This window comes from Squalius cephalus (genome assembly GCF_949319135.1).
Source record: "Squalius cephalus genome assembly, chromosome: 2".
Classification (NCBI taxonomy): Eukaryota; Metazoa; Chordata; class Actinopteri; order Cypriniformes; family Leuciscidae; genus Squalius; species Squalius cephalus.
The window spans coordinates 32,408,042-32,422,168 of record NC_137123.1 but is presented as its reverse complement, the minus strand read 5'-3'; the positions used below and the strand labels follow the sequence as shown (position 1 = coordinate 32,422,168).

Below are 14,127 nucleotides of genomic sequence, written 5' to 3'. Positions count from 1 at the left end.
GTAATCCAGCTTTCATTGTACCAATGTCCTAATACATGCAGATTTCACTATGTGCAATTTGAAAGCTTCCCCAAAGCTGTAAATAGCAGCTTGCTATATGTTAAATACACCCACTGAGATATCCAATGCTTTTTCTTTTCTTTTATTTTATTTTCTTCTTTTTCTTTGACACCAGTCCTTTGGTTTTCTCACGGTAGTCTTACAGTAATGTTGAAAAAATATGTGAGTATTAATAGTAATCCACTCAGCAATGATATCTGTGGCCAGTACATAATGAATGATTGTTTACTGTTTCTCTTGGCAGATTTGACATTAAATAGATTTTGTCTTGCATTATGATTATGCTAAAGGTTTGAGAAGATTAAGATACTTTGTTTGAGCTGTAAGAAACAAGTATACATACAAATTAATGTACTATTTATTTATTTATTTGTTTATGATCTTGCTCATCTTTCTCCCAGTATCTGTGCACAAAAGATGGGCTTTGTTAAGGCTTCAAATACACAGATAAAGAAACTAAGCAGCAATGTCAAATAAACCCTTTAAGGCGCTTCTTTATCAAACAGACAAAAAAAAGGATTTCTGTAAAAGCCAAGTGTTTATCGCTTTGTTTGCTTGAGACTCTACATGAATAACAAATAATCTACCAGACATGATTTACTCATGCATATCTGTGCTGAAACATAAATGCACATTGAACAGAGATATTATTTTTTATATATTTATGTAAGGAGCAATATGGATCTCAAAGTAACACATTGTCAGTCTTTTTATCAGTTTTATAAGCCATTCGATCACAATCATTGTGGAATAAAAAAAAATAAAAAAATACATTGATTTAATGTGCTGTTCACTAATAGCAAACTATTTCTTGACATGCGTCTAGTGCAGTGTTTCCCAACCCTGTTCCTGGAGGCACACCAACACTACACATTTTCCAACTCTTCCTAATTGATCACACCTGAATCAACTCATCAGCTCATTAGTAGAGACTCCAAGACCAGAAATATATGGGTCAGATAAGGGAGACATCCAAAATGTGCACTGTTGGTGTGCCTCCAGGAGCAGGGTTGGGAAACACCGGTCTAGTGAATCAGAGATTATTTAAAGGGGTGGTATACTGCCCTTTTCACAAGATGTCAAATAAATCTCTGATGTCCCCAGAGTGTGTATGTGAAGATTTAGCTCAAAATACCCCACAGATATTTTTATATAGCATGTTAAAATTGTCACTTTTTGAGGGTGAGCAAAAACGCACAGTTTTGTGTCTGTTCCTTTAAATGCAAATGAGCTACTGCTCCCAGCACAGAGGGCGGAGCTACAACAGCTTGCACTCAAACAGAGAGCTCATGCCCTTTTACCTCACACCGACATGCACTGAAAATGTCAAAAACTTTTAGCCTTTTATGTTCAAATCGGAATCGGAAATGATGGAGAGACTCAAGAAGAGGTGACAACATGTAGAAGCAACAGGACATTTCTGAATGGTTAGTTGATTAATTTGTGTAGCTTATGTTTAGTTATCTTCTAGTCATTGATTAGCATATTCTGTCTTGATAATCTATAAATCGCGTTCCTGGGGGTGGGTTTATGTAAATTTTCGGGTTAGTGATGTCACTAACCCGGGAAGAATGTCGTATAGTCCCTACCAGCCGTTTGTTGTAGCCCTTAAAAAGTGATTTATTTAAAAGCAAATATCTCTTTTTTGCTTTGAACTTTGAGCATTGTAACTTTTCAGATGTTGTTAATGCTCAAACAGCAACATTACACACTAACTAAAGTTAAAAGTGAAATCATAATCAACCACCCCTTTAATAGTTTTCCAACTATCTTTTTTCCAATTATAGGTGTAGTTCAGCAACAAAAAGAACAAAGGAAATAATACAATCATTCATAGTCATGTGGTGGGATTTCTTTCTAAATGTACTTGCACAAATTTTCATATGCGTTTTTTCATATTCGTTATTCGGTGGCTCTGAAATGTCAAAACACCTCTCAAAGTGCTTTATTGTTTTATGACTGACGAAAGTTTTGGAGGCAGTGTGAAAAGGTGATTAACACAACATGAGGTCGTATTTATTTTTTAATGTGCGAACATTTCGGCTAAAAATTCCGGACTCAGTGTGCAAGGACCTTAACACAAAATGATACATTTGGGTAAAGTGCTGGGTGTTGTTATTGTACATGCGATTACACTAAATCGGGACTGGAACTTTCAAGAGTAAAAAAACACACAAAAGTACCATAAAAGTTTAATAAAGTCTTCTGAAGCCATACAATAGCTTTGCATGACATTCCACTCTTCCCCCTTCCTTGATCATCGTTCTGAATCCCATGTAGTCTATATGACAAAAAAAAAAAAAAGTGATTTTGTTCGAAATATAGCTTTTTTAATGAAATTACCCACATTTAAAATGTTTTAAAAGCAGACATTCTGTTCATTCTTTTGACATATTGCTTGTTCAGACATTCATACAACAAAATATTCTGGGCGCCAAGAAAGTCTTTTGAAAATGACCAAAAATGCTGGCGCTGGCTGGCAACTTATAAAAAATAATAATAAATAAATAAATAAAAATCAGGCAGGGAAAGAGTTAAAGGGATTATTCACCCCAAAATGAATATTCTGTCATTATTTAGTTATTTAGATTAGTTATTTGTTCAAAATGAGTAAAAATATATTTTATATTATACAGAAAAAAAAAAAAAAAAAAAAAAACTGGTTCTGAATGGAAGTGTGAATAAATGAAGAGAGAATTTTCATTTTTGATTAACTATTCCTTTAAGTCTTTATTCACTCAGAATCTGGGTTTGTAATCACTGTGACCGTATCATTGAGTCAGTGAATTGAACTTGAGAACCGTAACATTCCATTTTGTGAACTAATTAGTCAGACCGTTTTTGTGAACTGGATCAACTGATTCATTGATTCCTCTGACTCAAAAGCACTATTCATTCACAAAACAGTCATAACTACTTCTCCCATAAACAAAATAACTACATTCACTTTCATCACACTGAAAAAAGTATCCAAATATATATATTTTTTATTCATCTTTTGTGTTCCACAGTATAGTCAAACAAGCATTGGTTATTCTCTCTTATTTCACTGAGAACACTTTTTGCAATAATTATCCCAATAAATATAATCTCAATTGGAGATTGAGGTCTAGTGTGAATGTACTGATAGAAGTTGATGGACCGAGGTTAATGTTCCATCAGCCCTAATAGTGATCATTATAACCGGCACCTGCACCTTAGATATCCTGTACCAGACTTTATTACCGCTCTTCATATGTCATTCTGAAACAAAGACAGTAACCAATAAATCCTTGAATAAACTTCTTGCTATTGTGTATGTGCGTGACCTGACCTCAATTGAGCTAACCCAGAACGCTCCTTTCACTTCTCCTTCTTAGAAAATTAACATTTCATCTGAGAGCCAAAGGGATTCCTGACAGTGAGCACAATTAGACACTATTACCATCAGCCTGTCAGAATACAGGCTTTCTTTTCCTTTATCCTTCCATTCTCTCCCCTCTTTTGCATATTTTGATTAAAAAACATTAGTTAATGACTGCTGCTGAATGTACGTATTGAAGACAAAATGAGGATTTGACATTAAAGACAAGTTTTGATGATTGTGGCTGTTATTATTCAGTCATTATGTTAGAGGGTGTCATCACAGAGAAATGAAATCAATATACATTATTTTTCTCACAGTTATTCTCTTGAATATGATGTAGTTAAGATAGAAAGCATTCAAGTTCTAGCATGATTGTGTCTTGATTAAAGCTATGTTTATGAAACTCATAGTCATAAATGTCACAGGTCATTGGCAAGCCACGAAGTAAACAGAGCTATTACATATTGCAGAAACTTTTCAATAAATGTGTACAAAGTTCTGAGCTGTCAGGTTTTTAAGATTTAGCTACAAGGTGTTTTCGATTCATGTTTTAGCTCCCAAAGTCATTAAAAATCTAAAGGACAAAAGCAATAGCTGGTTTTCGATATACCTGTATGTGTACAGAAATAAATATTTATTAAAAATAAATAAATAAATAGAGATTATGTACAGTCCCTTTTGTTTCCAAGTATGGCAGTAACATCCTATAACAGAAAACAAATATTATCCAATACATTCACATAGAATGTGTAACTTTTGATTCAGCCTCGAGATTACTACTATTCTTATCCTTTCTCCTCCTCCTCCCCTGAGTTTTATCTGTATAGTTTATGGTTGCTTATATCCTCCATCCTCTTACAGGCCAGTATAAAAGGTACATAAAAGATGATGTGACTGTGTTACAATAAATTCCTGAGGTTTTAGTTTTGGCTGATTGCTTGAGCCAAAGCTGTTGTTGTTTATTTTTCACACAATAGTTTAATCCTTTGTTAACTTTGGTGCAGAGCCGATCCTGACCTTCCTGGGGCCCTAAGCAAAATTATGTTAAGGGGCCCTCCTACCTGACCCATGAGCCATGTAAACCATTTGCCATTGCCACACAGTCACACCTGACAGCCCAGTGCCCCCACTACAATCCTCCCTCCTTTAACTAGTACTAATGAAAATGTAATTCCTGATATCAGAAATAGACATTGTTTCTAGAAAAAGTACATTCTTAATATCAAGAATTCACATTTTAAATATTACAAATTTAATTATTGAGATCAAAAATGCATCCTGTGAATGAATAAAAGCTAAAATGGCTTGCCATAGCATGCCACTGTGCTTTAAATGATAAAAGCAATACTTTATACTTGATGGTTATTATTTACTGAGGGATGTGCATCCATATTGACCAGTATGTCCAGCCAATCAACATTTTAAATGTAATATAGCCTATAAATCAATAGTCAGTGTCTATACATTGCTTTCCATCTTGCTTTATTGCAGAGTTGTAACTAAACTGACTTGGAGACTAGATTATCATTGTCTTGTTTTAAAAGTATGTGCACCTATAATAAGGAGTACCATCTTGTATTGGTCCCCACAGATGTTTCTGCTGGAAAGTGCACGTTTTATTTTGTGCACGCGCATATGAATGCATGTTAACGCGCAATGCGCGGTTATCTTTTCCGAGCTGCAGTTTATAAACAAATACCGTTGCACTTTGTCATTTATCAAATGTAATAAATAGTTGTATTTCACTCTCACTTTTTTTTTTTTTTTGTCAGGCACAAAGTCACAGAACACAGCCCTGGAAGTGGCCGGCATTAGCAAGCAAGACAATGCCCAGCTGGGTTAGACAGACAGACAGACTAGAGAGAGATGCACATCTACTTAAATGTACTGTTCTTTGCTGACATCAAACTTGGAGAGGAGAGAACACAAGTCTATCTTATTGCTGTTCCCACAATCCACTCTTATTGTATTTTTATACCTCTCTTTCTTGACCAGAAGGAAATTTTCGCTTAATTTTCTCATCGATGTTGTAAAGTTTGATCGCTTTGACATAACTTGCGTTGTGTGCGTATAGGGCTGATCGGCTCTGCTTTGGTGTATTAGGAATCATTCATCCAAAAAAATAAAATTCTGTCATAATTTACTTCAATCCTATATGATCTTCACTCTTTCATGGAACAAGGAGATGATCTTCTGTAGAATGTAAAATATTATATTTTGAAGAATGTTAACAAAACAATTTTGGGTCCCATTGACTTCAATTGTATGGACAAAAAAATAAAAAAATAAGAATGGAAGTCAATAGGAACTGAAACTGTTACCAACATTCTTCAAAATATCTTCTTTTGCGTTATGCAGCAAAATGAATGCATGCACAGGTTTGGAACGACATGAGGGTGAATAAATGATGACAGAATTTTAATTTTGGGGTGGACTATCTCTTTAATGTCTGCTTTGTATTCTACCAAATAAACAAGCACTTCTATCCTAAGATTTTTTTTTTTTTTTTTTTTTTTTTTTTTTTACTACTCTTATCAAGTAACTACGTTCTCATGCTCTTAGGTTTCCTGTTTACTTTACTGCCCCCCTATAAGTCATAACTGTCATTGCAGACATATTTGGGAATTGTTGTTATAGTGTATAATTGTTCTGCTTACATCGCAGTGGTGACATCAGCGTGAGCTTCCTTTCCTTCCATACGTCCTGCTGAGGTGTGTTTGGAATACATTTGGAAGTGTTTTAGCGACAGCAGCTTGCTGTGAGTCTGGCAAGATCTTTTTATTACTGTCGCTCAGCCTTCTGATCTCTCCATAGTATTTGGAGAGGTGACCTACATTTCAGCGTGCAGTTCTCACTGGCTTCACCATTTAATACAGCAAAGGATTAGTGAGGGTCTTACTTTGAACAATATACCGGGAACTGCATCAATCCTTGTTGAATGTTACGTAGTGTCTATCCAAACACTAATACAAAACTGTCCAGAACATGTGGCCAAGTATTAATGTAATACTTTGTAAAGGGGAAAAATAAAAGAAAGAAAATAATGTCACATTAAGCTTTAGAATGAGCTCTATACATCTCTCTCTCTAGCTCTCTCTCTCTCTCTCTCTCTCTCTCTCTCTCTCTCTCTCTCTCTCTCTCTCTCTCTCTCTACTGTATATATATATATATATATATACACTCACCTAAAGGATTATTAGGAACACCATACTAATACTGTATTTGACCCCCTTTCGCCTTCAGAACTGCCTTAATTCTACGTGGCATTGATTCAACAAGGTGCTGAAAGCATTCTTTAGAAATGTTGGCCCATATTGATAGGATAGCATCCTGCAGTTGATGGAGATTTGTGGGATGCACATCCAGGGCACGAAGCTCCCGTTCCACCACATCCCAAAGATGCTCTATTGGGTTGAGATCTGGTGACTGTGGGGGCCATTTTAGTACAGTGAACTCATTGTCATGTTCAAGAAACCAATTTGAATTGATTCGAGCTTTGTGACACGGTGCATTATCCTGCTGGAAGTAGCCATCAGAGGTGGTCATAAAGGGATGGGCATGGTCAGAAACAATGCTCAGGTAGGCCGTGGCATTTAAACGATGCCCAATTGGCACTAAGGGGCCTAAAGTGTGCCAAGAAAACATCCCCCACACCATTACACCACCACCACCAGCCTGCACAGTGGTAACAAGGCATGATGGATCCATGTTCTCATTCTGTTTACGCCAAATTCTGACTCTACCATCTGAATGTCTCAACAGAAATCGAGACTCATCAGACCAGGCAACATTTTTCCAGTCTTCAACTGTCCAATTTTGGTGAGCTCGTGCAAATTGTAGCCTCTTTTTCCTATTTGTAGTGGAGATGAGTGGTACCCGGTGGGGTCTTCTGCTGTTGTTGCCCATCCGCCTCAAGGTTGTGCGTGTTGTGGCTTCACAAATGCTTTGCTGCATACCTCGGTTGTAACGAGTGGTTATTTCAGTCAAAGTTGCTCTTCTATCAGCTTGAATCAGTCGGCCCATTCTCCTCTGACCTCTGGGCATTTTCGCCCACAGGACTGCCGTATACTGGATGTTTTTCCCTTTTAACACCATTCTTTGTAAACCCTAGAAATGGTTGTGCGTGAAAATCCCAGTAACTGAGCAGATTGTGAATTACTCAGACCGGCCCGTCTGGCACCATCAACCATGCCACGCTCAAAATTGCTTAAATCACCTTTCTTTCCCATTCTGACATTCAGTTTGGAGTTCAGGAGATTGTCTTGACCAGGACCACACCCCTAAATGCATTGAAGCAACTGCCATGTGATTGGTTGATTAGATAATTGCATTAATGAGAAATTGAACAGGTGTTCCTAATAATATATACTGTGTGTATATATATATATATATATATATATATATATATATATATATATATATATATATATATATATATATATACTAGGATTACCAGCATCATTCATCTGTCAGAACTGTGACTCTGATTAAGAATATTCACACATAGACACACACGCACATTGACGTTATTTTTTGTTAGACTTAAAGATGTACAAAGATGTTCTTTTGTTGATTATGATTTCACTTTTCTAACTTTATTTATTGTGCCATGTTGCTGTTTGAGCATAAACAAGATCTGCAAAGTTACAATGCTCAAAGTTCAAAGCAAAGGGAGATATTCTCTTTTAAAGAAATTGCTTTTTTAGGACTACAACAAACGGCTGGTAGGGACTATATGACATTCCTCCCAGGTTAGTGACATCACTAACCCTAAAATTTGCATAAACCCACCCCCGGGAATGCGATTTATAGATTATCAAGACAGAATATGCTAATCAATGACTAGAAAATAACCACATAAGCTACATAAATTCATCAACTAACCATTCAGAAATGCCCTGTTGGATTCTACATGTTGTCACTTCTTCTTGAGTCTCTCCATCATTGTCTGACGCCAGTTTGAACATAAAAGGCTAAAAGTTTTAGAAATGTTCAGTGCATGTCTGTTTGAGTGCAAGCTATTGAAGCTACGCCTTCTGTGCTATGAGCAGCAGCTCATTTGCATTTAAAGGGACAGACACAAAAATGGTGCGTTTTTGCTCAACCTCAAAAAGTGACAATTTTAACATGCTATATAAAAATATCTGTGGGGTATTTTGAGCTAAAACTTCACATATACACTCTGGGAACATCGGAGACTTATTTTACATCTTGTGAAAAGGGCATTATACCACCACTTTAATCTGGTACATTGTAGTAGTGTTTTTTTAAGCATACCATTAAGTACGTTTGTTTAGTAGATTAATTTACACACACAGACAGGTTTTTTGTTGTTGTTGTTGTTGTTGTTAGACCTTAAGATGTACAAAGATGTTATTTAATTAGGTACATTGTAGTAGCCTAGTGTTATTATTAAGTGTACTGTTAAGTATGTTTTTTTCTAGTAGACAAATTTAAACACACACACACACACACACACACACACACACACACACACATGCAAGTCAAACAGACATAGTCTGTTATTGAGAGACAAAGACATTTATTTCAATAAATCTGTTTTTGAACAATATCATATGGTATGGCATCCATTTTTACTTCTTTTGTGTATTGTTACAACTTACCCCAGCATGTGTTACACCAACTCACCGCATTAACCCCTCTAACTGCCGGTGCAAAATAAAAACAGCAATTTCACAACATAGAGAGTCTGTGCGCTGCTACACTATTAAAAGTTATTCATTTAGGTAGGACACCACTGCAGACCTAGGTGTGAAGTGCACGGCCACTGATATATATATATATATTAACTACTAAGTCATCATTAATTATTATGTTATTTTCCTTTCCCCAACCTGGTTTTATCTCACGTAGGGCACCAAGTCAGGGACTGCCAGTAGGGCTCCTTCAATGAACAGGTGCATGTTGCGCTTGTTGACCTTTATGTAATATTCAGTATTTCTGGCCCTTTGAAAAGCTCCTGACTTTCTTATGTCTGTGATGTCTGCAGCAAAACACATTGCAGAAGATACAAGTTCAATGAAAACATTTTTGGAGATCAACACAAAAGTGCAGAATTGACATGCCAGTCGACTGTCCCATTCTTATTGTCAGCATTTTTATTGCAGTTTTCCATTGAATGCCTTGAATCACGGCTCTTATTATTGCGCACCATGCTGTGACATACTGTTTTATTTCTCAGTTCACTACAAATGTAATTTTAAAATGTTTCCTCACAAATAAAATGAAGACTTGAACATCCTTTTTGAAATCAATTAATCACCACCATGATTCATTTTTCTCTCTGTTTCCTTAGTAAATTCCTTCTTTAATCACATTAATAGACAAAGTGACATTATGTTCTGTCCTATTACTGTGTAAGAACTATTGGGGAAAATATACTGTATATTTTAGTATACAGGGTCACACTTTAATCTAGTCACAATTAACTGTGTTTTAGATAATAAGTTTATTACAATTTAAATTAGAAGACAGATATATTTTAATGTAAAAAAAAAAAAAAATGAAATCTTTAATCTGCTGTCATTAATACAAATACTAGGCCTATTAATACTTTAGATTAAAACAATTATGGCGGGTTTATAAGTGAATTGTGTTGTGGACTACTGTTTTGAAAGGAAGTCTGAACTGTTGTGTAATGACTTAACATATGGAGAACAGAAGTTACGAGTAAACTAGATGAATGAAGTTCACTACTCCTGTCCCGTAGCTTTATTGCTGCTTACTAACTCCTGACAGATACCACAAATCAATTGAAAAATAAATAGAATTGATTGATTTATATATAGTCATTATGGAATTAATGTTGTATACGGTAACACTTTAGTTTAGGGTGCAATTCTTGCCATTTATATTTCACTATATTTAAAGTTGCTCATTAGCATGCATATTACTAGGATATTGACTACATATTAGTGCTTATAAAGCACATATTAATGCTTTATTCTGCATGACCACATTATACATCCCTTAATCCTACCCAGTACCTAAACTTATCAACTACCTTATAATCAGTAATTAGGAGTTTATTGACACAAAGGTCATAGTTAATAGCTAGTTAATAGTGAGAATTGAACCCTAAACTATTTTTTTTAATTAACAAAGGCTTCCAACCTTTTAATTTTTCCTTTTTTATATATACAAAATAAATTTCATTTTTATGCTAGGTAGAACATTTTGATTTGTTAAAATAACTGTATCCCTTAGTTCATCAAACTTCATTTCAGATGTTCAAAGAAAATACAATTTTCATGATGTATCTCACTATCTCCTTTGTGGTCCTTTTCAGTATGCATTCAGTCTAGTGATAGCGTCCTTACTTATCCAGGCATTATGATGTCTGTTCAAAGACTCAGGCTTAGAGGTGGTCTTGAGTAACACATGAATAGACTGTTGTGAAATCTGGTTGAAATTAGGAGAGACACAATAGTGGACAAGGTGCAGTGTGCACCAGGTGTGCCTCATCATATTGCCAGCATCATTCCATTTTGTTGGCAAATTCACTGGAATCATGAAACTGAATGAGGGCTAGCTGTAGGATCATGATGATTGTATTGAGGAAAGATTCTTTATAATCTGCACACTGACATACTGTGTTTTCCAATTCTTACCAGACTATTTCTATAAAGGTGTACAGTAAGATTAATTCTTCTGATTTTTTTATTTATTCTTTTCTCACTGTCATTTTGACATTATGTATGTGACCATTGCCTTGGGTTATCCAGTTGAGCTACAGTACCCACACTGTTCAGGGCTTTGTAATCCCTCTACCACATCAAGCCCCTTCTGTGTAGGCATGACCAACTGGATCTGTCCCTCTATCAAAAAGCTACAGTGGCTAGTTTTGCTTCCTATGCTTCTCATCCTATTTGTCCAGAGCTGTCTGGGACCAGCCCCTAAGCGGGTCTGCGAGGAAAGTGCCTTTGCCAAAGGCCAGGATCGGAGATCCAAGACCGGGCAAAGGAACAGAATTGAGACCATTGAGGCTTTTCTGGGTCTTGCTAATGGGTTTAAGACAGTCAGCTAATTTGTCAACCTGTTTGTGATTTTGTACACATTGACAAGCCTGTTAAAAGAGGTTGTCATGCATACTGTAAGCTGATCGGAGCAATTTGGTTTATTTAAACGTCTTTGAGGAAATATCTGTTGCTGTATGTTGTCACTTTGATGTCGTGTCTCTTCAAATAAGGAGTGATTTTGTCAAACAAAGCCTAAAGACAAATCACCATTTAATTAGAAGGGACTGCCCTCCTTTAGCAATCCAAATGCCAATTTTGATTAGAATCTTGCTTTCATCCACACAGAGATTTCCGCAAAAATGGCATCAAGCCTGTACTGTAAGTCATTTGAGTGAATTACCCTTAACCCAATGTAAATATAGGCACCTCCACATTCAACTTTGAATGAGCAGATAAATTGTATCAATTAACATGGAAGTAACCTCAGCATTTTCCATAAAGGCAGTCAAATAACCCTATTAGAGTCTAAAATGCAACCTTGAACTATACCCTCTGTTCCTTAACAGCATGTCTCTTGCACCCAAAGTGGTGTCTTTTTGATTCTTTCTTCACAATGATGACTTTAGTGAAAGGGTAGTGGGACAGATTGGGTCCAGAGGTAAATAATGAGACAATTTCGAGGGCACCCATTAGTGCCCTTAACATGAAGTAACCATGGCATGCCATTAAGGGTCTCTTTTTAGAATTCTGTGCTTGGCCTATTCAGATGTCAAGTGTGGTGATTCTTGTGTGTACATGTGTTTCTGAGTGGGAGGGAAGGTGCCAAGTGAAAGACAATTAGAATGAAAACAAGTTTTAATCAAATGGCCTACAGAACCCTGAGAAATAAAAGGAAAAAAAAAAAGGAGAGGGGAAAAACAATTTTTTTTATTTAAATAATGGATGAAAATATACAATGCATTAATTGAACGTAAAACATTTAAAAGCTTTTTCTGCTGTTTTTTTTTTTTTTTTTTCTGAAAATAAATAATTGTTATTTTGTATGTTTGTTGTCTCACTAGGGTTCCTGAGTACAGGTGACCAGGCAGCCAAAGGGAATTATGGGCTATTGGACCAGATCCAAGCACTCAGGTGGATCAAAGAGAATATCCAGGCTTTCAAAGGCGACCCAAAAAGGGTGACTATATTTGGATCAGGAGCTGGGGCATCCTGTGTAAGCTTGCTGACCCTGTCACACTATTCAGAAGGTAAAAAGCATTTTGTAATAAACTGACAATTAGACATAGTACAATGTTATTAAACCATTTTGTTATCAAACCATCAAACCCATTTCTGACCTGGAGCAAAACAATAAAATGGGTAATTGTGAGATAAAATAATAATGAAGTCACATTGTGAGATATAACGTCAGAATTGATGGGATAATGTACATGTGTCACCATTATGTTCAGTTTAGGTTAGTTCATGGACTTTGTTCAGTTAGTATTTCTTCAGTTCCTGTTTTCCTTTGTTTATATTCCCGCACTTTCTGGTTGCTATGGTTTCGGTCATTATGAGTTTGTTTACTTCAGCTGTGTTCAATTGGTCACCGTGATTTTGCCAAGTAAGACATGTCAACATATTTTGTTGATCCTGGAATAACATTCCTGCCCCAAAATTTAGTCCTAACCCTATCCTAACCCCTAAACCTAACCCTACCCAAACTTTTCCCTAAAATCAGAGGGAAATGATAGGTGAATAACACTGATGTTGAAGCACCTCACCCTGGTTTTAAGCCTAAACTTGACATAAACTGTAAACGTGTTCCTCAAATCTGATTGGGTGATTGGAAAGTTGTTCCAGGATCAACAAAGATGTTGATCCAGGAACATGTGGTACTTGGTGAAATCACGTTCACCGTGTTGAATTAATAATCTTGTTTGAATTCCTATTTGAGGGTGCGTTTACATGACAACGATATGCTTAAAACGGAGAGTTTTCTGCGTATAGATAGACGACATCATTGTCAAAATGATCCCCATTAAGACGAATCCGCGAAAACGTCTAAAAACCCTGTGTTCTGCTGCCAGACCATTAGATGGCGATGAAACACTATAGGCTAAACACGTTATATGCATGTGCATGACGTCATCGTTTCCACAGATTTGCGTTCTTTGTTGTTTACATGGAGACCGTTTTCAAAAACTTGCGTTTTCAGGCACCCAAAAGACTGTTGTCATGTAAATTAACGGCCAAAACGCATACAAAGTTTTAAGTTTTTATTTGAAACAGTGTCGTGCAAACAGCCCCTAAAATGTACCCTCACGCTCATTCTATTTCTGGTCACGTTAATGGTAGGATGTGTTTTCTTGTCCCGTATGTGGATTATCTGTGGATTATTATTAAAGTTTGCGTTTATACTTCATCATCTGCCTGCTTCTTCAGTCTGTCTACACACCGCCGTGACAACATCTAGCCCGTTGTTATCACAAATAAATACATATTTCCTGGTAACACTTTAACATGAGGTCTCATTTGTTAACATTAGTTAATGCATTAACTAACATAAACTAACAATGAGCAATATATTCTTACAGCATTTATTAACATTTTTAATGTTAGTAAATAAAAAAAAGTTCATGTTAATTCACAGTGCATTAACTAATGTTAACGAATACAACATTTGATCTTGATCTTCTAACAAATTAAACCTTATTGTAAAGTGTTACCTATTTTCTTGTTGTCACACCTGCCAGCCTGAGT

The 14,127-nt window shown here is 36.0% G+C and overlaps 1 protein-coding gene across 2 annotated transcripts in view; it reads left to right on the top strand.

Annotated features, from left to right (window-relative positions):
* Window positions 1-14,127, top strand: part of nlgn4xa (neuroligin 4 X-linked a) — a 107,058-nt gene that overhangs the window by 80,807 nt on the left and 12,124 nt on the right. For both annotated transcript variants that reach the window (XM_079852594.1, XM_079852593.1), the window contains one exon: window positions 12,447-12,632. In XM_079852594.1, the coding sequence (XP_079708720.1) occupies window positions 12,447-12,632 (186 nt within the window). The remainder of the gene's footprint in view (window positions 1-12,446; window positions 12,633-14,127) is intronic.